This window comes from Ceratosolen solmsi, unplaced genomic scaffold, assembly GCF_000503995.2.
Source record: "Ceratosolen solmsi marchali unplaced genomic scaffold, CerSol_1.0 scaffold29, whole genome shotgun sequence".
Classification (NCBI taxonomy): Eukaryota; Metazoa; Arthropoda; class Insecta; order Hymenoptera; family Agaonidae; genus Ceratosolen; species Ceratosolen solmsi.
The window spans coordinates 11,697,395-11,725,028 of NW_011948417.1; the positions used below are offsets into that span (position 1 = coordinate 11,697,395).

The 27,634-nt window shown below is 24.3% G+C and overlaps 1 protein-coding gene across 1 annotated transcript in view; it reads left to right on the top strand.

Moving 5' to 3' along the window:
• LOC105359907 (neural-cadherin) overlaps positions 1-27,634 on the top strand; it is a 49,383-nt gene that overhangs the window by 6,305 nt on the left and 15,444 nt on the right. Inside the window, exons 2-13 of the mRNA XM_011496663.1 lie at positions 6,882-8,295; positions 8,969-8,977; positions 9,586-9,777; positions 10,421-10,667; positions 11,206-11,425; positions 11,764-12,040; positions 13,886-14,481; positions 15,121-15,267; positions 15,350-15,541; positions 18,874-19,064; positions 25,349-25,538; positions 26,311-26,493. Coding sequence (XP_011494965.1) covers positions 6,942-8,295; positions 8,969-8,977; positions 9,586-9,777; positions 10,421-10,667; positions 11,206-11,425; positions 11,764-12,040; positions 13,886-14,481; positions 15,121-15,267; positions 15,350-15,541; positions 18,874-19,064; positions 25,349-25,538; positions 26,311-26,493 — 3,798 coding nt within the window. The 5' untranslated portion in view covers positions 6,882-6,941. The remainder of the gene's footprint in view (positions 1-6,881; positions 8,296-8,968; positions 8,978-9,585; positions 9,778-10,420; positions 10,668-11,205; positions 11,426-11,763; positions 12,041-13,885; positions 14,482-15,120; positions 15,268-15,349; positions 15,542-18,873; positions 19,065-25,348; positions 25,539-26,310; positions 26,494-27,634) is intronic.

Sequence of the window (27,634 nt, forward strand, 5' to 3'; positions counted from 1 at the left end):
TTACGAGGCGCCGCACGCGGCAATATCTGCAGACTAAGATGGAGTGCTACTAAAAGCGCACCTGCAGAGCCTTCAACGTAAGCAATAAGACAATACCAAGGCAAATTCAAGCTACTGCCACGTGCCACTGCACAAGGAAGCACGGGGGTTTACGACCTTGTTCATCTACGTGTATAACACCACCACCACGTGCATTACATATAGAGGACCAGAAGGTTACGCCATTCTACCTGTACATGCAACGCACATTACCGTTCTGTGGCATTAGCAATACAAAACTCAAGAAACGAAGACATTCAAACATCAACTAAAAATCATTATAATACAACTAATGCAATTATCGCACTAAACTACAACAAATAACTAAACTATTTATTATTGAATACATGCACTATCCTGTCCATTTACCCGCAATCATCCCATAAACCATCCAGGAATTAGATAAATAATTTTTTGTTGATTCCTTCATCTTTCTTTATTCGTATACCTCATGATAAATTTACTGTATATATATAAAAATGTAGGAGATCAAATAATCACTGTAAATAAAGTCACCTAATTATCTAATTATAGTACGATGAAGAAAACAACCTTTATCGTATTTTATTCGTATTAAGAATTGGTATCAGTGAACCTTATGCACAATACTACTAAATAAACAGCACTTGAAAAATCTTATAGAATAATTTATTTTCATTATTTAATATTAGATTTAATAAAATTTTCAAATGGTTTTTTAATAATCTTTAAAGTTGTGTACCAAAAATAATACATATACAATTATGCTAAATATATATGCATCACTTACGTTATAGTAGGAATTATAACTGCTAAATAATTGTATTTTAGCAGAAAAGTCTACCTTTTTCTTTAATAAAAATTAATACAAAAAAAGCATATGTCAAAATAAAAATTTATTCTCTTAAAAATAGCTAAATATTTTGAATTATAATAGATTTTACTGTTTTCATTATTCAACTTTTCATTAATATTTATTAATATATTTATTAACAGCATTTAATAAAGTATATTTAATACATAATATTTCTAAATTCAAAGCAAAAGAATTCTTAAATATGTAATTTAGAATGTAATTGATCATCATCAATTTTTAATTACCGCTTTTCTTGCATTATTTTTTTTATGGGGTGTTTTTTATTTCGTTATCTCTATTGGTTATTTATTAGAATTTTAACTAGATTCTATACGTAATCGTAACTAACAGACCGATTACCTTAGATTCTATGATGCATTTATTTCTTATCTTTTATAATTTTCAAATTGTTTTAGCTTTCTTAGTCTCTTAATACATTTTAAAAAAGGTTGATATATTTTATAGTCTTAATCACAATTCTTACTACTATTCGTTTGGGAGTTCTTCATTTTTTATTTGAAACGTTTTAGTATCTATATGTATTAATTTATATTGGTTTAAATTCACTCGGAAAGTATTTTTCGTTATTGTTAATATATAATAATAACACAATTCAATTATCTTGTTTGTTCGGAATTCCAGTCACCCAGTGGTCGAAAGACCAAGATGATTGGATTAGACCATATCCGTCATTTTATTTGTGGAAGAGTGTGAATAAGTGAGAGGTTAATGCTTCAATTCGGTAATCAACACAATTGTTTTTAGTGCTATTTATTGAGTTTTGAATTATAAACACACAATTATGATTCTACATTGGTGGTAAGAACGTTAAGACTTTACCACTTGGTTTTTTACGTGAAATTAGCGTGCACTGCAAGTCGAGATTGGAGGTTGTGTAAATGTAAGTGTAGTGTGCTTGGTGGAAATTACTGCACTGACAAGTACAAGGACGAAATCCTTGACACTCCTTGTATAAGGTCACGTATGGTACTTTAGGTACGAGTCTCCTCTTGATGACAATATATGATTCAATACCTGAGTGTGTTGTGGCACTCCTCAATTCAGAGTACAGCTCCGATTACTATGACGTCTTACAGAAGGCGCAGTGCCTCGTCCGGAGATCAGGATCCGAAGACAGTAGTCTTACAGAAGGCCCGGCGCCTCATCCGGAGAACAGTAGTGAGTGTGATGGCCTCATACAGTTTAGCGCCTCCTCTTAGTTGACTCAAGCAAGAATGCCCTTGTAGCTGGTGTACTTTCGTACACCTTCAGCGGTTCGTGGGAGGTTTGCGATCGTATAGTGCCTATCGCGGCTGGTGTATTCGCACCATCAGTGCCGTACGAGACTGGCGTGTGCGTGCTTTCAATATTTGCCGTACGAGACCGGCGCGTTTGCGCTTTCAATATATGGCTTCTCTTTCAATTAAATTCATAGAAATTCATTGTCTTACCTAATTCTGTGATAAGAGCGCAGGTGCTACGCTTCTTATTTCGTAAGCACTCTTGGAATGCTATCAGCACTCTTGACTGCTTGAACTATGGCGCGCTTAAATAGTTGTTAAATGTATTGGCTTCACAGTTGGCTTACTAGCTTATTGTTGTACAGTGTGGCAGAACTATGTGCGTATATTTTGTAAAAGTGACAGACTGGTATAAGGCATGGTTTAGTTGCTGTCTAGAGTAATAACTGATAACTAATTGATTGAGAAATTTACAGTGGGCCTACAAACCTGTCGAATACGTGCACGAAACTGATGACTTAGTCGTTTCGCAGCGGCTCTGTTGAGATATATCGACTATTTCATGGCGGTCCTGCTAAGGCAAACCATGATTCGTACCATGGCGTCTTCACTGAGAGAGTTTCACTAAGAGAGTTAGGCTTGTCGCGTGCGTCCTTTAAATATGCGTATGGCAGATTACTCAGCTGGAAACAATGCATAGCTGTTGTCATGCTGAAAGTCTTGCACGACTTCAGAGACTAAAGCTTTAAAACTTTCGAGTACTCCAGGAAAACAAGGCTCTACAAATTTTGCAGAATTCAAAGACGTTGGTATGCGGAAACTAGATAAATATTACAGGACGTTCGCAAGCAAAGGCTTTACAATTATCGAGAAATTTCGAAGTCAGTCTTTACGATTTCGCGAGATAAAACGATTACAAATTTCATAGATTTAATTTTCTTGGAAAGTGCTCTAATCCTAAACAATGTTATTAAATATTATCTTTTAATCTTAATTTATGATATATGAAAATTACATCCTTGAAACTGTACCAGGTATTAAACTTAAGAATTAAAGCTTTTTTATTTTTATTTCATACAAAATTATGGAGCAAGCTGAAATTTTATTTTTATATTAAGTTAATATAATAAATAAGGGGTAAACAGAAATTAAATTAAGGACGAAAAAGATGAAGCAAAGACTTTGATTACATTTGATATAATATTTAAATATTATTTCCTGTTCAAATATCAAATAGTTAGTACCCTTTACAGTAGGTTATAGACATAAATTAAATAAATTATAAATCTTAAAAAAATTATTTTCTAAAACAGAGAATAAGCTTTAATGAGACTCATATGTTTCATTCATAAATCTAAAATTAATATATTGTTATTTCATTGTTAACATTAACATATATACTAAATAATTAAAAATACTATATAATTACATTTTGAATGTGTTAAAAAAATCTAAATAGAAATAATATTTTTATTTTATTTTCTTAATAAATTTTAATTATTATGAGTATTTATATACATTTCAACAGCAAATTTTATGTATTCATAAATACTATATTAATATTAGATTCTTTGTTCCGAAGGTAATTATTTTTATTTAATATATGTAGGAAGAAGAAAACAAATGTACCATATATTTCATGTAATATATGTATATATATATATATATTGTGAAATAACTATTTTTGTAATAAAATTGTAATAAAAATAAAATCAAAATTGGTATTATATATTATGCATATATTTATAATACATTCGCCATTTTATTAATATAATTTACTTTTTTTGTAAATGGTAGTCGGCACCATGTATGCATGCATTAGGGAGGATAATATAACAACGAAAATTTGTCTTTATTTTATTAAAATTTCATTTCTCATTACCTATCATGCATATGTAATTTCGATAAATATTTATTACTAATTATACTTTATTTTTTATTACAAATCATTTTTTATTACTATTAATAAATATTAATTCCATTTATTTTTAAACGGCCATTTTTATAAATGAAAAGATCATTTATCTGTAATTGAAAAATAAGAAATAATTTAATCATAAAACATAAACTTTTCTATTTTATGTTTGAAAAATAAAAGTTGAAAAATAATTATTTAATGTAATATAATTTTAATTTTTTATGAAAAGTACATCAATATAAAATGTATATAATATAATTAAAAAAAAAAGAAAATGATGAATGGTTGTTTACTTAAAAAATGTATGTATAGTCTACATTCCTTTCCTTTATATTATTATAGGTATTTTTATAAAACTTTTGGAAGTAAATTATTATTATTTATTTGTTATAATTATTTATGAATATAAAGATATTGAATTATGACACACAATTTTTATAATGAAAATTTTTTTATCATTCATGATTTAGTAAAAAATAAGTATAAATCCATTTTAGAATATTGAAAATTAAATAAAATTAGAATTTACTTTTATATTATTTATAATTTATAAATAATACATATTTGCAAGATTTTCCAATAAATTAAAACTTCTAGATATATTTGAATTAAAATTATATTTATGCTTTTATTTGTCATTTAATATTTGTATTAATAATTATTAAAAGGAACTATTGATAACATTTATATTCTAGTTTAAATGTAATAAAAAAAGAATAAAAAACTTCTTATGTTAATAATGAAATTAATATTTCTTTTGTTCAATGATCATATGAGGGTTTCAATATAAAAGTTTTAATATTGACTATTTTGTAATCGAAGAAGTCAAATATCCAGACCCGATCTAAGAGATGGAATGATAATTATTTTAATATAATAAACAAGATAACTCAAAGCTTTTATTTTTACTGAATAAATATTGTACTGATTCTATATTTGTATACTTTTGTACTTAAAATTTTTCCAAATGAAATTGAGTTATAAAATAGTTTTTTAATGAATTTAAACAAATACTGTTATTATTTTATTGATATATTTGATTATTACATACAAAAATTATGTTTGAAAAAATCTATAAAAAAACGTTATTACAAAAGAAAGCCATTTTCTATAATATATACATTAAATTTTTTTTTAGTAAATAATTGACTTTACAATTATTGTTTGGCTTCTTTAAAAATTGATAATTTATATTTTAATATAAAGTAATATAAAAAAAATTATATTTTACCATAATAATTATTTTTCTTGTATATTTTGACTTGATTTTGTTTATAGAAAATTAAAAATAATTATTATAATTATGAATTATTTACATATTTTATTTATTTATTCAAATTTATCTGATTTATGTACATCAATAAAAAAATTTTTAATAATCTGTTTTAAAGAAGTAATCTTGTTAATTTCTATATTTTTTTCTAACCCGTGTTCTTTATTTCTAACATTCACGTTTAATATTTTAACGTTTAACGTATTCAAGGCTTATGTTCATGGAAATCAAATAAGCACTTGTGTATTCGTGTATAAACTTATGCGGCTAATGCCATAACAATAAAGGTTTTATTCGTACCAGTTATGATTTCCTGCGATGAGATCTTTCCGATGAAAGTGCCCTTTATTGTTCAACATCATTATATTCAATACCATATTCATAGCAACATACGTTATTTGATTGGAATTATCAAATTACTGCTAGGTATGTGTATTGAATTGAAGTAGTGATGGCGATTGCAATGAGTACATGGATCAAAGTAGAAACAGAATAATAACAAGTGTTTTTTATGCAAAGTGTGAAAATAATATTAAAAACTTTAATGGCATATTTATGAATATGAAGACATAATCAGTTAATCGTGTTCGTGATCTGGATTATATTGCGAATGAAAATTGTTTGTGTATTTAATATATGTAATGTATTCAATATATATATATATATATATATATATATAGATGATAATATCATATATTAATAAAAATATTAACTATATAATTACACTAAAATATTTGTATTATGATCAATTATTCTATTTGACAATATATATTGTAATATCTATTGCGCTGATTATGAAACATAACAGAAATATTTTAAATTTAACAGATCTTTTTAAGAGCAATGTATTTTTTTTCGTTTTATCTATAGTATATATTTTTTAATCACATGATGAAATTAAATACATAATAAATCTATGTAATATAATTTTACTTAACAGGATTTTTTTTATTTTTTATTTATTTTATTTAGATTATTTTATTTAAAAATATTATTTCATTCACAATAATTATGACAAAATTTAAGTATTTATGTATAATTTGTTATTTGCAACAATTGTTAGGACTAATAAATTATGCAGGGAATATTGGACAATGTAAAAATAGTATTCTTTATGTTTGAAACGTTGAGATTTAATATAATGTAATATAATATAATATAATATAATAATATAATAATAATATAATTTAATATAATATTTAATGATCAAATATAATAATATAATGTTATTACAAAATCTACAGACGTCAAATAAAATCTTGTTTTTATGTTTTATGTATTCTTCAAAAATTATTTTGTTAATTTAATTAATGTTAATCAACTATTCTCAATTTTATTTCAATTACTAATATTGAACGAATAATTAAATTATTACACCTCTGTAGTACAATTACTTTTCGTCAGTTTTTTTTTTTATAAATTTCTATATTTATACAAATATTTCGCTTCACTTTGTCTCATACATTGTAATGAAAATTTATGTATATAAGAATCCAATTGCAAAAAAAAACAAAAAAATAATTTTTATAATATTTTATAATATATGTTTGATAATATATACTGTTTTATTCATAGGAGCATCTAGGAGTACTTATGGCTTAATAAAATTGTGAAAACTTAGTAATTGGAAGCAGGATGTGGTACATATTAATTAGTGTGCTGGCCTTTGTGGCTAGTATTAGTGGATATGAAAGCGGTAAAATTAATATTGATTTACAGACAATACCATCAGTTCTGCCACATGATATTTATCCTGGTTTCGAAGTGATGCAATTTCGGACCGAGTTTAATCATCTTACCAGTTATCAACTTATTGAAAATAGATTCTCTAAATATTTTACTGTTCTTGATAATGGTATTCTGATGACTACCTCTAATCTCTTACCTCTTGTCAATCGACCTGTGTATCTCATCATTTTGGAACAACTTTTTAATCGTACTAAGATTCATGAACTTAATCTCTATGTCATCAACCGGCATAGGATGCTTACATTCTCACGTGACCATCTCGGTGAAGGACAAATTACTGAGAACGCTAGCCTAGGAAGCCTCATCAAGGATCTGCCTATGTTTCATGCTCGAGGAAACTTCCCGGTTCATTATATTATTTTACCGAACGAAGCTGGTCAACGACCTTTTGCTCTAGCTGAGAGCCATTTTGGTCAGATTGGTTTTAATCTGACCTTACGGAGTTCTAAACAGACTATGAAATTAGTTACAGCTCAACAATTGGATCGAGAAAAAAAAGCCAGCCACCGAGTGGTTATTCAGGCTTCAGATGGTGATTATGTTAGTACGTCAAAAATCGAAGGATTGATACACGTACTTGACGTTAATGACAATAGTCCTATATTTGAACAAATACATTACAGTTTTGATGTCTTGCCTGAAAATTTAAATGAGCTAGGTAACTGGAGCTGTATCCAACCTCAATGGAAGCGATTCTCAAGTATAGGTCAGGTATTGGCCAAGGATGCTGATGGTGACAGAGTGGCGTACAAATTATTGACACCAACGAATCTCATCGTTATAGTACCACAAACGGGTGAGCTATTGTTGATTGGAGAACCAAACATTGAAATGGATATCAATGTTGAAAGTGAATTTTTGGTTGAAGCACATGATATAAGAATACCTAGCAGAATAGGAATATCACCTGCGCGCGTACTTGTACGCTTTTTGACCTGTAAATCCGAAAGGACCCTCGCCAAAGAAAAAAATGAAATACACAGAATCGTCAAACGAAGAGTTACAAGAGCAGTTAGGCCAACTAAGAAGATCGAATTTACGGAAGCCGATGGTAACATCGAAGACAAGGTTGCATTTAACTTAGAAAAGGAGAATGAGCGAGAAACATATAAGATAAGAGACATTAATAAGTGGGTTACCGTAATGTCTAATGGCACTGTTAAAGTTAAACAAAAATGGGATTATGAAGAATTAGGTCCTGAAAAAACGATTGATTTTTGGGTTACGATTACAAATTCAGGTAATTTTGAAAACATTTATATTTAACATGAATTTTTTAATTGCGAAAATTTTTAAGATTCATATTAAAATTTTTATATCTATACACCTTATATAATTTCTACTTTGCATAGAATATAATTTATTGAAACGTATTGAATTATATATAAATACAAATCTTTACACCTCTTAATTAATAGAAATTTTATTGAAAATCAAATAAATTCCTGAAATAAATAATTTTTTAATAACAAATAAGATGTAATTGAAATATTCAATATTTCTATCAAATATAAAACCAAATCATGCTATGTGATCATATAAACATCTCACATTTATAATTTAAAATAATGTACAATATGATTTAATTCGTATTCTTTTACGTAAACTTATGTTTTTTGTTCGGTTTATATTACTCTTCATATTATTCTGATTCACGTATAGATGATTTTTTCTATAATTTTTCTATTATACATGTTTAATAGCTCAAATTCATTTTTTTTGGAAACAAAAATGTTTTATAAAAATATTCATATTCTACAAATTATAGTTTGAATTATTCCTAAAAGAATGAAGCATATACTTTAAAATTAACTCGAAAATTATGATTATTTCATTTTATCGTATAAAAAATTAATTATTTTATCATTAATTACTGAAATTTTATTTTATTTTTCATTTTATGGCTTTCGAAGGTTTTCAATGTAAGTAATATTTTTTGATAAGTCATTTGTTAATGTAGTATATATGTAGTTTAATGAACGATTATTCTGATCATGCATAATTGTATGAATTGATAATAAGATTATTTTAACAACAATTATTAATATTACTATTATTTTAATGTTTTATTTTTACTTTATAATATAATATTCATATATTATATTATTTACAGAAAAATTATGTTTATAAGTTTGGTTAAATAAAAATTTATTGTTACCTACTTATGCAATTAAATTACTGCAAATAAGAATTTTTTAAAATAAATTTTAGTCATATTATTGCATACTTGATTAATACATAAAAATAGATCAAATTCGAAATATAAATTTTTTTTAACTTTTGCAAAATTCATTTAATCTTATTTTATTAATATCAAGACATAAATAAATAACATAGATGCTTCTTTAATTATTACTATTTTTTTGTGCTGCACAGATTTCTTATATATGTAGTTATTTTTTGTGTATGAATGTGTGGAGGGTAACAGAAAGAGGAGTGGGATAGGGATAAACTGAGAAATAAAAGCAAAAATATTAAGGATATGCTGTGTGTGTTAAGTATCATCAGAAATTACTTTGATAATTCGTAGATACTGACAATCAACGTGTTATTATCAACATAAAGGATATTAACGATGAGCCACCATATTTTATCAATCGACCATTGCCAATGCAGGCTGTTGTGCAACTCAACGCTCCACCTAACACACATGTTTTCACTCTTCAGGCACGAGATCCTGACACAGATAGTAATATCCACTATTTCATCGTACGCGATCGAAGTAATTGATAACATTTTCTTTTAATAAATTATTTATTTATTTTATAATTAGAATAATAAATTATTTTGTTTTCTCAAATTTACTAATTCTAGATTATTATAGATATCTTTTATTACCTTTATTATTCTATTATTATCTTTGTTATAAAGAATCTTATTTTTCTTACAAAATTTTTTTTTAAATTGTTATTTTATAATAAAACATTATTTTTTAATTTCTTTTACTAAATCCTATTTTGCCATTCTAATAAAATTCATAACAATTTAAAAATATTAATTTATTTTAATAATTTACACCAAAACTTAAGACCTAATTTATAATTTCCATGTTTTCAAAAGATTTATATTATATTTCAAAATAATTAATAAAAGTTATATATTTTTTAATCTACCTTTTAACAATACATCCGAAACAATTGCAGAGAAACTTCAATACAATATTTGATTTTTATTTTATTTTAAAATGTATAAAATCATTAATACTATCTATGGTGAATTTTAAATTGAAATAAATTTGCTTATTTACAAAAATTGCATACATTTTTAATATTAAAGTAAGGCATTATATTCTTATATCAACAAAAAATCTGAATCTTAAATTAGTTGTTATATTAAATTAAATATTAATTTTCTATATGTTTTAGCTGGTGGCAGATTTGAGGTTGATGAGCGCTCAGGAGTTGTGCGAACGCGTGGTACAGATCCGTTTCAACTTGACATGGAATATGTTCTTTACGTGAAAGCAGAGGATCAAAATGGACGTGTCGAGGATCGACGGTATCAATCTACTCCTGAAGAGAGACTATCAATTGTTGGTGGAAAAAGAGCACCTCAATTCTACTTAACTGCTTACGAAGCAGAAATACCAGAAAATAAAAAAAAGGATTCAGAGTAAGTTTTCGCATTTTAGGTATAGTTGATAAATTTACTTCTTTTTGTAAAACAATTGAATATGCTATATCTTCAAAGTGGTTATTTATATATTTATTACAATCATATTCTAAATATTTTTTTAATTCAGAGACATTAAAAATGTTCTTTACTAAAGTAATTTAAAAAATTATTTATAATTTTATTCATTAAATAATATTAATCAATAACACTGATTGAGTAACTCTATAAAGATGAAACAATTTTACATTTCATTTAGTTCTTTTTTCACTGATTTTTTCACTTGTTTAAAATATTTTTATATAATTAAAAATATCAAAAAAAAATTTTAATTATCCTGGATTCTTCGTACATTAATTTCTTCATTTAATTTTCTATTTCACTTATATATTTTTAATTATATTACAAATTTAATATAATTAAAGCTACCGTTTATCATAAACAATAATTTTATTGACTTCTATGATTTCATGTAATTTAAATGTATACTTAATTTATTACCGCAATCAAATATTTAAATAAACTATTGTATTTTCAGTATTATATCTGTGAAAGCTAAGTCATTTGCTGATAGAGAAATACGTTATACATTACAAGCTCAAAATCCAGGTGCTGCAGGAACGTTTAATATCGGAGCGACTTCTGGAATCGTAAAACTTGCCAAAGAATTGGATTTCGAAGACCTTCGTCAATTAAATATTTATCAATTAATTGTCACCGCTACTGAAGATTCGGGAGGCTTTTCCACGTCAGTTGAGGTATAAAATAAGTTGAGGTTTAAAATAATTAATTATTTTTTAAATTATTAGTATTTATATTAAGAAAATATAAAAAATTGAATAAATAGTGATGAAATTAATTTTCTTAGTATTTTCAAAACTTGAAAAAAATGCTTTATATATATTATATTAGTTATTATAGTGTATAATATATTCTGGTATATATTCTAATATTTATTTTCTCATATAATGATGATTATAAGTATGAAGAAGCATAAGCTTATAAAACAATAATGTAATAAAATACATAAATCATTGTCTATTTGATTATGATATATTATGTTACAAGTTATGTAATAATTTTCTTATATTTTCAGTTAACGATACGAGTATCTGATGTGAATGATAATGCACCTAAGTTCGAATTACCGGATTATCAAGCTCATAATGTAGATGAAGATATTCCATTAGGAACAAGTATTCTTAAGGTTAAAGCTACAGATGCAGATTCGGGAATGAATGCAGAAATAGAGTATCTAGTTTCGGATGATCACTTTAGTGTTGACGCTAGTGGTGCCATAGTTAATAATAAGCAACTCGATGCTGATAATAATAATGCTTATTATGAATTTATCGTTACTGCAAAAGATAAAGGTAAGATTTAAATATTAGATTTAAGTTTTTGGAAATAATTTGAGCATTAATGTAGACTGTGAGAAAAGTATAGTTACAATTATGTACTTAAAAAGCAAATAGTTATTTTGAATTTTTATTTAAATCAATAACATTCATTAAATAAAATTCATTATTACTTTTCTATTCTATTTATAAATTTCCTTTCTTCCTTTCATTTATTTTATAGATTAAATTAAATAAAAAAAGGCTACAAATTTTCGTTGAATAAAAATATATAATTGAAATATTAATATTAAAGTTATAATATAACTGAATTAAAAATAACAAATAATTATTTTTAAAGCTTTACTTTATTTATAATAAAAAAAAAACAAATATGGCATAAAGATATTAAATATATTAATATGTATGAATTAAGGAAAATATAAATATTATGTATAACATATTTTAATATTCAAATAATATTCGCTGAACCCATTATGTATTATTACTATTATTGCATTAAATGGTTTCAATTATTATTTTGTTAATTGTATATTAAAGTCAATTTTGAAATTGTTACTACAATATTAGGGACCTCAGCATCTTCAAGATTTTATTTTTATATTATTTTTAGTTTTTTATGTAAAATTACTTATAATAAATAATCATATAATTATAACTATGTAAAGAAATTAATTTTATTAAAATTTATCAATATGAAAAAGGAAGAATAAAATATAAACTTTGATCAACTTGACCAACCTTTTGGATATTTATAAGTATTTTCATATTATATTAATTTTTTATGCAGTATATATTATATATTTTTTTTATTAATTAATTAAAATATTTATTTAAAAGATGTAGTTCTTAATAAATTTTTGAATATCGAATTTTTTTTTAATTTAAATTAATATAAATTAAGAATCTGTCCTTATACTTTTATCCTTACAATTTTAATAAGTACATTTGGTTATTATATCATTTATTTTATAATTTTCAATTTATATTTTCAATTCTGTTCCAGTTTTTGTTCTAAAAGACTATTCTAGTTATATTTATATAGCTTTCATTAATATAATTTGTATGTTTGACAGTATATTTCTGTAATTTAATAACTTATAATAAGAAGGAGAAATATTCATTTATTTAATAAATTTATATACAATGTATTTTAAATTAATAATTTTTTAATCTTATTAAAATATTGGAAAGTGATACTTTTATATTAATCTGTATGTTCTTTATTCAGTTTTAATAGTATGAATCTAATTTTCTGTTTGTAACTAATATACATTGAAGTAGTTAAAATTTTAATCTTTATTTGATTTTTTCAATTTTTTCCAATTTTTCTGTTCAAAGATCTAATTAATTTCTTTTTTACAGCTTTTCATTGATAATCAGACATGTACTTTTATAAACAAATATTAAAAATAATCACATTTAAAATAGATAAACCTTATATTAATTGATATTGTGTTTTAAATAATAAAATTTATATACTTAAATTAAATTTATCAATGTTCTATTTTTATTTTTATATCAATATAAAAATATTCTATGTTTATTTTATTAATATGTAAAAAGGTACATTGGAGTATGAGAATGAATATAACAAATTTTTATCTTTTATATTTTTGGTAAAATCAAAATCTACATATCAGCAATAAGAATTAATCATCTAGTAATAGTAATAAATAACATAAACGAAAATTCGGAAACGTAAATTGTTTTTTATATTAAACATTGACATATTTTATGTATAATATGTAATTTAGACAATAGAATATTTATTGAGTAAATTGAACTAGCACTTCTTTAAAACTGTAAAAAATATAAAAGCAAAAATAATTGAAAAAATAAATACCTTTTACTTAATAGGCGAACCATCTAAAAGCGGCACGGCGACAGTGCGCATATATACAAAAAATAAAAACGATGAGGAGCCCAAGTTTTCGCAGCAAGTATACACACCGAATGTTGACGAGAATGCAGGACCTAGTACTCTTGTGACGACCGTTGTTGCATCAGACAAAGACGGCGACAACGTACGTTTTGGTTTTGTGGGCGGTGGCACGTCATCTGGACAGTTCGTTATTGAGGAGATTACAGGCGTTATTCGTTTGCATAACAAAAAGATTCTTCTCGATCGAGACAAATACGAGTTAAATGTTACGGCTATGGACGATGGTGCTTGTTGTCTCAATGGGGAGCAAAATATTCACACAAGTACGGCAGTCGTTGTCGTATTCATCACAGATGTTAATGATAATAAACCTGTCTTCAAAGATTGTGGAACATATAATCCAAAAGTTGAAGAAGGCGCAACGAATGGAAGTCCAGTTATCAAAGTTTTAGCTACGGATGAGGACAAAGGTGTTAATGGACAAGTCAAATATTCTATCGTCCAACAACCAAATCAAAAGGGTACTAAGTTTACTGTAGATGAAGAAACTGGACAAGTCATGACAAATAAGGTAATAATACAAAATAATTGCATTCTGTAACCTTGGTGTAATATATGTATTTTCTTCAACAAAATACCAATCTTATGAGATTTAAAAAAATAAATAGTATTAAAATAACAGTAGAATATTATGCATAATAGTATTAAATGATAACAAATGAATAAATATTAGGAGATGTCATAATAATAACTATGTCTATATATGTAAATTTATGAATATAAAGGTTAGCAATATAAAAATACAAATTTTTAATGTAATATACTTTTAATTCTATTATTATTATTATATTTCATTGTATTATATTAATTATATAATATATATTTTTTTAAAGTAATTACTATTATCAATTAAATCTTTAAAACCATATAAAAATGTAGCTTAGCACATAAACCTAAAATTTGATTAATTAAAATAACAATTATTGAAATTAATATTGAAGTTATATAGGATAATGATTCCTACTTTTAATTACCAAAAATATTTATAATATTGTTATTTAAGTAAAAGAATATTATACACAACAGCTTTATTATAATATATATTATATATATATATATATATATTATGCTAATAAAAAAATAGTGTTTTTAATAAAATATCATTTTTAAATAAATACTATGAATCAAAATGTACTTGATTTTTTCACAGGTATTCGATCGCGAAGGAGATGATGGTAAGTTTGTATCAGTGACGGTTAAAGCAACGGATCAGGGTGAGCCTTCATTAGAAGGTGTTTGCTCATTTACAGTCGAAATAACAGACGTAAATGATAATCCACCTCTTTTTGACCGACAAGTGAGTCAAAATAAAGTAGTCGTTTAAAATATTATGGATTGTCATTTTGAAATATTATTTCGTTTTTTAATTATTTTTTCAGAAATACGTAGAGAATGTGAAACAAGATGCGAGTATCGGTACCAACATTCTTCGAGTTTCAGCATCTGATGAGGACGCAGATAACAACGGGGCAATTATATATTCTTTGAGCGCACCCAACGACGAAAAAGGATTGGAATACTTCGAAATTCAACCAGAGTCTGGTTGGATCGTGCTGAAAAAGCCACTAGACGTAAGTATTTCTCACAAATCATATTTATTGATAAAATAATCTTCAAAAAATCAATGGTTAATAAATTTGAGAAAAAATGAGGGATTCAATAATTTTTTTCATAAAGTAAAAAATTTAGATTTATATTCCACTTTTTATCACTTCTTGGTAGCTAAAACTGAATGACCCATCATTTATTTATTATATAATATATAATATACAATATACAATATATAATATTTAAGGAATATTTTATGAAATTTAAAAAATTTATTTTATATTATTTTTATTGATTGATTACTGTTCTTGTAAATTTTTTAATATGTAACTTTCACATTTAAAATAAATTAAGTTAAAAGCGGTTCAAATTCAATTTCGTAAAGTTAAATTTATTATTTTTAATTTAAGTCAATAATTATTTAATATGAAGGTTTAGTATAATAAATAATAATATAATTTTTCTGATTTTTTTTTTAAATAATTTGTTATCAATATGTAATTCAGTTATCAAATTTTTTAGTTTTAGTTACTATTCAATATTTTTTATTTAATTTAATTTTATTTAATAATAAATCAAATTATTAAAAGTTTTCTTGAATATAATTTATTTGTGTACAATTATATCAATTACCTTAATACCATAAATGTTTTACTTTTTAAATTAAAAGTATTTATACAAATTATATATGTTTATTTTAAGCCATTGCTAAAATCTCTTGATAATTTATTAGTTATAAACTTTTACATAAAAAAATTTATTAACTTTAGAGTATTTCAAATTTGTTCATATAGATAATTAATAATAATTTGTTTCTATAAATTATAAAACATTAAATCAATATAATGACTTTATTAAATTTCATTAAAGAGAATTTATAGAAGAAATAATATTTATTATCCACGAATTTCATTAATATTTATTTAATCGTCTGATTGAGATAAACAAAATGTTCTTGTTTCATTATCTTAATTTCACATATTCTTTAGATATTGAACATTTTTAGTAAATAAATTATTCATTATTCTTTAAAAAAGTACAGAGTTGTATAGTTTTATTCGCATTCATATACACAATGTGTTAACTATAGTAAATACTTATAGGCATACCTGATTTCCTCAAATGCTTTATAAAAATATAAATAAAAATTCAGAAAATTCTAAATATTAAAAAGTTAATGAATAAGATTATTTACATAGAAAAAATAGAAGAAAGAACTTTGCAAAATAATTTATTAAAAAAATGCTATAATCAGGTTATGGAACTTTGCAAATGATTAATAATTTTTTGTAAAAAGAAACAGACTACACTCTACGGAGATGCCAAATATGGTTGGTTGAGGAGGAAGCAGATTAATTAGTATCAAATATTTATTAATAATATCATTTTTATTATTATTCTGTAATATTTATGTCTTCTCTTTTTTGCAATAAAGGGAAAAATAATTTTCGAATTAATTTTTTTAATTTTAATGATTTTTTTCGGAAATTAAACTAATCTGATTGTTTTTAAAAAGGAAGTGGTACTATTTGAACTTCCAGGAGCAGGTGGGAATGGCATTTTTTGAATCCCACATATGGTGTGCACCAACCTCTACTCATTTTGTGGTGTATTAAATAAACAATTTTTTATGCATGTTTGCATATTTACATGAATGTTTTTTGAATATTTTACAGGAACGGAATCCGCTCTCAATTCCTATCCAATTTATCTATTTATATTTATTTCTTCTTTCATCCATTAATTTTTTATCTTTCCATATCTTCAATTTTTTATTTAGAATAGATTGTTTAATTACTACATTTTTAGTCAATCGTATACTAAACATTTCTATTTCTCTGGTATTTTTCGTTGTCCTGCCTTCATTTGTTTTTTTTTGTTTTTTTTGTTTTTAATAATTCCTTCTTTATATCTTGAATTTGTTTTATTTTGCTTATTATTTTTTTTAACTCGTTCTTTAGTAGCTTTTTATTATTTTATTTTGTTCAGATTTATTACAACTGACAAATTAGATATTTCACAGAGAGCATTTTCGTATGTAAAATAGGTCGTAAGAAATTAAAAGAATTTATCTATTGTGTGACACATTTTCTTTTGTGATTGGGGCAGCATACGAATGTCGAAAATATACAATAAAAATATTTCAGCAGTAAAACATAACGTCCATCGCTTTTTGAGAGTCGTTAATAAAAAGTAAAGAAAAGTAAAACAAAATATGTAGAGAATTAAGTATAATTGCTTTTTTCCAATTAATCAAATCCACCGTAAATCCCTTTTCAAAAACCTTGATTCCTTAGCCACTGCCTCTATTGAAGCATATCTTACTTGCATGGTTAAAATGACTGTTAATTTTTATTTTTGTAATAACTAATTTTGAACTTTTTGTTGTTTATGTTTGTATTTATTGCACTCTTTTATTACTTCGGATTTGATATGACGGTGGTGATACAAAAAGAGCTGTTTTCCAGTAAGTAGGAGTATCTTTTATGTTCATTTATTTCAATATAGCAAAATTAACTTTTCAAAGCAAATTTTTTTAGTATTTATAATATTTGAATAATATTTAGTTTTTTTTATCTAAAATCTTTGCATAGTTTCATTTAATTTTATATTACCTTATAAAAATTATATGTTATTTTATTGAGAACAATTTTCTGAATTCTAAATTTTCTGAAACAATTTTAATGAATTTCAATTGTCATTCGATATTATAACTGTGAATATAATAAATAATAATTAAACATATTTACTGGATGGTTCTACAATTAAAAGTTTGTATCGAAGTATTAAATCTTATCATAATGTTTGCAAAAAATAAAAAATATTTTATTATATGTTGAATATTATAAATTTAATATTTTATATATTCAATTACATATTATCATCTTTTAATTCATAAGCATTTTTGTCAATTGAATGTAAATGTTTCTTTTCTCTAGAAAATTCTATCATGATTATTACAAATAACATAAAGTATAATAAATTCTTCAAACATTTACCTTAATAAAAATTTTAATCAATTAATTATTTATCGTGTAACAAATGATTAACAAATCATCTCTATCTTTCTTTATTTTTTTTTCTTTCCTTTTTAAAAATCTTTATATGTATATTTATTAATTTATTTTTAAATTTACAAGTTTTTTTAAGAGGCATATTTCAACTCCTTAGTAAAAATTAAAAAATTGGCTATTAGAATGAAGTAAACGGTAAATTAAAAATTTTAAGGCAAAAAAAATAATAAATAAAAAATAAAAGAAAAGAAAATATTTTTCTCATTGGTTCGTTAAAAAATGTACAGCATATTTATCCGAGTATTTTGAATAACTTGACGGTCCGTATATTTTGCCAATAGCGAGACAGGTATCGACTGAGAATAAGCGCCTCCGACAGAGGGACACCGCCCTCATATGCCGAAGTGGATGTTGAATTAGACGTCGTAGACAGAAACAATAAACCTCCTGTGTGGGATAGCAATGTATACGGCCCCATTCACATCAAAGAAAATGTCACAGTGGGTACTGTAATGACGTCAGTAAAAGCCAGGTTTGTATGTCACGATGACAAAAAACATTACCAAAGTGAGAATCAACACGCAGCGCCGAACCATGTGGTATTTTTCAGTCATTTCTATATCATGTTTTTATTCACATTGTTTTTTCTTTCTTTTCACCTTAATCGCTATGTACGTTATAATAAACAAATTATTTTCTGATCCTTATGTAGTTTATGGTACCCTATATGCGTGTGTATATACGCATACTCAACAATGGATACATTATATATATATATGTGTGTGCGCGGGTGTGTGTATGGATTAAATTGTAGGATTTGCTTGTTTTTAGTCATATTACTTAGAAATATGTAACCTATTTTTTCTGTTATTTCATAATTTATTTTCAAAATATTTTGAGTACTTTTATAAATAATTAACTATCGGTTGTGTACATACCTATGCATTAAAAATAATTGGATTTTGTTTATTTACATGATTTATTCTTTGCATTTACCTTGCTCCTTGAAAAATTTTAATTTTCATTAGAATAATTGATAACTGAAATATACAACACATATATGTAAAGTATTAAACAAAAGTATATGCATTTGTAAAATTCTTAATAAGATCACTATCTCACGCATGGTTAAGCGCAGCGTGTACGTGTCGGTAAATTATTCAGCGTAAATTAGTCACCTATTGTACTATTATTGTATTATTATTTATTTTTATTATTATTATTATATTGTTATTGTTATTATCATATTTGTTATTATTATATTAATTTCTTACCTTATTATAATATTACATTGAATAATGTAATTATCAGTTAAACTGTTATTACTAATATTGGAAATATTATTCTATATTTTTATTATATTACGTTTTTAAACTTACTGTCTCAATGCATATTATATTTATCTGCGTTATTCTTTTATATCTATTTTTTCCTCTTATACAAATATATTTATGTTAACTTATATTCATTACCTATTAAGAAACAAAATTATAGCGTTTATTATTGCGTTGTCGTAATTTACGAATGAGTTCAAACTCAAACAGTGAACAAATTAATAAGAAGCAAATAAATGAATAAAAATGGCTTTATATTCATGTTTTATATGTTGTTCTTCATGATATGCTCTTATTATTTTTTCTGAACAGTTTATTTTACAATAATTATTTATGAATTACTAGATCAGAAAAGATAATATATTGTAATATAAGTAAAATATAGGTGCTACAGGACAAAGGGAATGTGATCGACGTTCGAGATCCGACTACGATTTTTCAGAGTTTCGTCATCTTTAATAACTTTCAGCAGATCAACTGTCGATGATTTGATATTTAATAATAACTTTTATCGTTAAAAAATATTTTCAGTATTTAAAAAAGAAATGCTTTTTTTATTTATTAAAAGAGATTTTGGGTAATATTGTTTAAAGGCCAACAAAATGGTATATTGACAAAAAACAGAGCTGAAATATAAAGGAAGAATGAAAGTGTTTGACTAACTTTGGTTATTTTTGTTTTTCTTTTCCATTTGTCTTGTGATATCACACGTGTGCGTGCGCGTGATGGGTAGCGTGAGACATACAAGCTGGAGGCGATGGCCCAAGATAAGGGCTTTCCGCCCTTATCGAGAACAGTGGAAGTACAGATTGACGTTGTGGATCGTGCTAATAATCCGCCCGTATGGGATCAAGTAGTGTACGGCCCAATCTTCTGTAAAGAAAACATGGCTGTCGGGGCCAAAGTCGTGTCTATTAAAGCCAGGTCTGTCACACTATTAAAACATACGCGCAGTCGCACGATTAAAAAAAAAAAAAATCGTTTTGCACGTAAAATTCGTGACAGTATATTGTTCTTATGCACGTTAATTGATATTGTGTACGATGCCAATAATTAATTCTTTACATATAAAGGAGACTAGTATCTATAAATAAATTTTCTTTACTAACGGGGAAAGTGTGTTTTTATTTTGGCTGTTGAATTAGATACGCATTAAAAATAGTTGATATTTTTCCTCAGTTTCAAATATTTTAATTGAATCATTATATTCTATATTTCTCTTTTTTTGTTTTTAATTTTCTTCAAGATATTAAAATGGTAGTCTATTTTAATGTTATAATTTAATTTAGAAGTAGTAAAATATTATTGGTAGTATTCTTTTTATATTTATTAAACTAAAAATTTCTATAAATACAATTTAGTGTAACTTTAGAGAATTAAGTATTTCTCATATTTTCAATTTTGAATATGAAAATTGTAAAAAATATAATTTTTATTAAGTTTATTTTATATTTTTTTTATATAATAATTTTATAGATGCACAAAAATATTAAATAGTTTTATGTTTGGAACGTCTATATAAAGCTTTATTCTCCTCTATAGTCTCCTCTATATGTTTGATTTACCGTTTTCAAACATATACTTATAACTACACTATCGAACACACTACATATTTTTCATACAGCAACTGTATTTTTTTATATCATGATTATATTTATTGAGTATTAAAGGAAATTCGTAAAAAGATTTATGAAATAATGTATCATAAAGATATATACATACCTGATTAAATAAATTATATAATCATAAATTATTTTTCTTGAGAATAATTTTATAAAAAAATATTTATAAAAATATTTATATTTATACATTTTTGTGATTTATAAGAAATAAACATTTAATTTATTTAGATTAAAATTAATAAAATAACATAATGTTTATAGAACAAAAACATAGAAAATACGAATGAAAATTGTTTATTTATTTATCGTGTTTATAAAAGAACTGTGATTCGGATCAGAAATTCACTGAGAAAATAAAATCCATAATATGTCATTACAGTTATATAACACAATTAGTATAATGTAAATGTAGTGAATTATATAAAAAATTTTTGCTGTTTTGATTAATTAATTTTACCTTATACATTTTTTAAAGTAGTTTGAAGTTTTTTATTATTATTAATATATATAATATACTCGTCGAAACCTTTTTTATAATCGAATCAGTTGTTTTTAATATTTTTATTCTTTACAAATTGAATTATAATTTGCACTTGCTTAAGAAGATGTGTGTGCGTGTGTGTGGAAGTAGGAAGTGTGTAAATGTCTGTAAGAACTTAAACAATTGTGCCATAATGATAGTTTTTAGAATGCTTTCAATTTAGGTGCTTTTTTAAAAATATCATTTTTTAAATGTAATTTTTTTATCTATTTTTGTATCACATAATTTATCAGTATTTTTTCAAAATTTGTTATTTATTCAAAAGTATTTTTGTTCGTTAATCAAGTAGCATTTATATTGTTCTTTATAATACTATTATATCTAATACATGAAATTACACCGGTTTATTGCAAATTATGACTATATAGTTTATTAATTTAATTTTTCCTTTTTTGCAAAATTATTCATATTTGCTTTCTATTATATTTCTATATTTCTAAACTAAACTATTATTATTTTATTTATAAATTTCATTTTCTTTTTAGTTACCAAAATATTGCATATCTTAAATATTATACTCTACATCATAGATACGTCGAACTGAATGCCAAATGAATTTTTAGGCATACCTTATTAACTGCTTATTTCGTGTATTATAAATAAGAGTTTATTTTTAATATTTATTGTTGTTAAAGTTCAAATAAAGAAATTTTTTACTGTAACACAAAAAAAATTAATAATATAAAATATATAGAGAAATAATAATAAAAATAAGATAAAAAAAAGAAACAGCCAAGCTAAAGTTAAAGAAAAATAATTTACTATGTATGATAAATATCAAAATTAAATGCGAACAATACATTTTCTTATTTACATAGATGTTGGGAGAAATTAAATAAAATATATTGCAGAAATTACATAAAATCTTTTTTAAGGATGTACTTATACTTTTGATGGAAAATACAAATATATCACATAGTACAAATATACACTTCTATTATCAGCATTATATGAGATACATGTTTGTATTTGTGTGCATTCAGTTCACACATTCTGATACGATCAATGAAAAATAAATAAATATATATTCAGTTTCTTTAAGTTTCTTGCAACTTGATAATATGGTATTAAATTTTTTTAGTAATATTTGCTTTCGAACTTATGTATAATATAATACATATTTTGCAAGCGGGTATATAAAGTAGTAGTAATTATTCTACAAGTATGCAATATATTTTTTGCTATAAATGCAGAATTAGTAATACCAACAATATAATAAGATAGTGTACTCAGCCGTAGTATCGGGGCTGAATGTATTCTCTTTGCCCTAAATAAACGTTACTAAATAGACGAAGCAAATATCCAAATGTCTTCATTCTTTGGAAACCGTGCTCGAACTTCACAAATATTTACATTGCGCATGTAATTTTGCATTGCTTTAAATTAAATTGCTTTTTTTAGAAACTGTAATTTCTTTGAACACTTGCATTGAAAATGTACATCAATTTTCAAATGTATGTTGTTTTCTTTTTTATGTTTATCTGCAAAGAGACAAAAATACAAAATATAAATAACAAATGCTTCGTGGTTGAATTAAAAAGGGAAACGAACTACTATAAAATATATCATTCAATTTGGGTTAAAAAACTGTTCTTACAATTGGTAATAATTTACAACGTAATAATGCTTGGATTAAGACAATTCTACATTTTTAAACTGCTAGATTAAAAAAAATGTTTATAATGGATTTTGCTATTCAATAAAAAAAACCTTATAACCTTATTGCTTTTAAATCAAATTTTAATTAAAAGACATTTTAAAATTGTTTACATCATTATTCATGTTGGCTAATGACTCTCTTAAAAGATAAAGTTAATTAATTCTATTTTAATTTGACTTATTGGAAATTTTCTTATAATCAACATTTTTGATAAATGAAATTGAAACAGTATTTTATTAAACTGTAAATCAAATAGTTTTCAATATGGATACTGGTTATTCTATAGAGATAATTTTATGAGTCTGTAAATATCTATTAAAAAACAATTAGCATGTAATTAGTATATATACAAAGACGCCAACTCAATCAAATATGTACGAACTGAGTATCCTTTATATTTTTCAGCTATTTTTTCTATTTATACAGTACGAGCTTTGATCCTGAGCTGTTTCCGTTTGACGGGGTGATGTAGAGCTATGCACGTTCATATATACAAATGCGTGTAACAGCGTTAATAGCAGCAATAACAGCAATGGCTTTCATGTAGTTTGTAGCGAAGTCTGGTGGATGATGATGCTTGCGAAAAAATTTGGGACTATGAAAGCAAATAGGGATTATTCAAGGGATCAAAGCATTACGGTTTATCGACAAGAAAGGGAAGAGACAAAATGATAAGAAAAATATTACATGTATTTTCCCTCTTTTTGTCTTTTTATAAACATTAAATGTGACGTTATTACATACAAATAACTAACATGTATATACGATATACAATGTGTACATTGTGTATGATTAATGAAAGAGAAAATTAATAAATGAAAAAATATGAAAGTAAGAGTAATGCATACATTGCGAATACATTTAAGAAACAAAACTTTAAGAAAATATAAGTTATTTTATTAGATAATCTATAATATAAATGAAAGTTATGGCACGTTAGGTAAATTTATAATATGCTAGTAACTTATTAGATGTGTTCCTAATTATTCTGTATAGATCATTTCTTAAGTTTATTTTCATGTGGAATAAGTTTAATTTAACTCTTATTAACTATATAAATGGCATGTGATCTTGCGCTCGAAATTGTTATGTTACAGACTTATTGATTTATGCTTCACATGTATTATAATTTGTGAAATATGTTAATTTGTATATCTAAATAAATATCTTTTGTTATATTTGGTACATTAAAAGTAATGAAGTAATGTTTTTATGTTATTAATTAAGTATATATTTGAATATAATATTTGAATAAATAGAGGTTAATAATACCTTTCAGGTTATTAATAAATAAATAATACCTTTCAGGTTAACATTGCTAAAAAAATGTTTCGGTAACATTTCCAAAAAAAACTCTATTATATGTTTAAAAACTTGTATTAGATTTAAAATTTTAATACTTTTAATTTTATGTATATAATTTTAAAATACATTCGATATTTTTTAATGTGAATAATATAGAAATTTCATGTGTATTATAGATGTATTAATCATATATATATAAATATACGCTACATTAAACTTCATAGTAAGGTAAAAATATTACATTTTTCGTTTTTGTATTTTTATTTTCGCGTCGTAATTTATTGTGTGTCATGCTTGCACAGTGTATATATTTGCGAAACTACTTGATCTAAAAGATTTTTTTTGTGTCGACAGCTCTGGCATTGAAAATAATCCTGTCGTATTTTACCATTTAATGCCTGGATCGACTGCTCAAACTAACAAGATGCACACATTTTACCTACAACAACGATCTGAAAATTCTGTTACTTGGGCGGATATAAAAGTGAACCAACCCTTAGACTATGAAAGCATCAAGGAATATAACCTAACAGTGCGAGTTGAAGTATGTATATTATGACTATTTCTGATTTCCATACTATATAAAAACTCACATTACTGTTTTGTTATAATTTTAAAACATCAAATTTTCTAAATGAATATTTTACATTATTTCTTTAAAAATTTTAGTAAATAATTTTATTTTAATAGTAACAAATATATTTATTGAAAGCACAAGCTTCTTTATTAATTATAAACTCGTAGATAAATTTCGCTTTTGTTATTTTAAATAAAATTGTTATAATAATAAACAAATAAATTAATTAATAATTTATAATTAATAATCTGCACTTTTTTTAATTTGATATATTTTATAAAAATAAAAATAAAAATAAAATCTGATATAACTGTATATTATGAATTTCAGGAAATTTTATTTTTTGTTAATTTTATAGTATTGAACGAAAATTAATATATTTCTGAAATTGGCTGAAATTATTTGATTAAAAATTTTATTCTATTTATTGCATATGAGAAGTAATATAATAAAAAAATTAAGGTATAATAAATTTTTATCTTTTTCATTATCATTTTATAATTATGGATATTTTCATTTTTATCATTTTTCGAAATGATGAAATATTAAATGTGTGGTTCAAAAGTTCATGGTTTTAAAATATAAATATATGTCAAATGGTTGAATTAGATTCTCGATTGTTCAAATTACAAAGCATACGATTTTTTATTTCTATAAATTTAGATATATACTACATTAGAAAAATACTTCCATACAAAGAGATTAATAAAATTCTGTGTAATTTTGTTAATATAATTAGAATAATGGAGCACAGCAGTTAGCTTCGGAAACAACCGTTTTTATTATGCTGGAAGATGTAAATGATGAGATTCCGTTATTTACTGAACGTGAACAAGAGACGGTCTTGGAAGGTGAACCGATAGGGAGTAAAGTCACCCAAGTCAATGCTATTGATAAAGATGGTACCTTCCCTAATAACCAAGTTAGTGTATCACATACATTACTTTTAATTATTTAATAATTACTTCTTAACTATTCATCCGTCTGAATATTTAAGAATTTTATTTAAGAAAATTTAAAAATATTTAGTAATATTTAAATATATTACTAATAAAAAAAGGAATTTAATAATTATTTTTCAAAAACCAAATACTTCAAATTAAAATATTAATTAAAATAATTGTAAAATACTTTAAAACTTATTTAGAATATAAGTAAATAAAATAGTTGATGTAATAAGTAAGTAAATTTATCTTTGAAAAATTTATTTATATATATTCATTATGTACAATATCAAAGTTCAAAAGATATAAAAATATTTTTTACTTAATTCATTAAACACAATTTGGTTACGAATAACACTGCATTAAGCATGACATTATCTAGTGTTACCTATGCAACAATTAATATACTTCTATAATAATAGTAAAAAATTATGAGAACATTATATGTTGGTTTATGTATACGTAATTAAAAAACTCTGTAACATGATATTTACTGATATTAATAATTAGAAAATACTATGTGATGATTAAAGAAAAATTTCAAATAGCATTGAATAATACAAATACTAGTACAGTAATATCTGTATTTTTTTATAAAAGATCCAAAACTGGTAATGAAATAATTTATTATGCAATTTAGAATGTCCAATATGATATTTGATTCAACCATAATTAATAAATAAATTTAAGGACATATTTATAAAGCAACTAAGTATTTGTAAAGCAAACTAATGTAGGAAAACAGATAAAAAGATTTTTAAATACAGAGAATAAGAATTAAAATTTCATTTTAATTTTTCTTTTATTCATTTAGAATTGATAATACCGAACTGTAGTAACGAATTTATTGTAAGTTTTCGTCGCTTTTTTATAATGTGCGATTTGTAACTATGATTTTTAGGAAAATCGATAAAAAAAACAACTTTCCATATTCAATTTCACATATTTATATTTTTCATAGAAAATATTTGTGAAGGTCATCTTTTTATATTGATCAAATAATCCTTTTACTAAATACTGATAAAATCAGATTTACAGAAAGTTAGATAAATAATTACTTTATTATACAAGTCAATTGTATATTATAATATTGTACTAATATCCAGCAAGTAAGCGAGA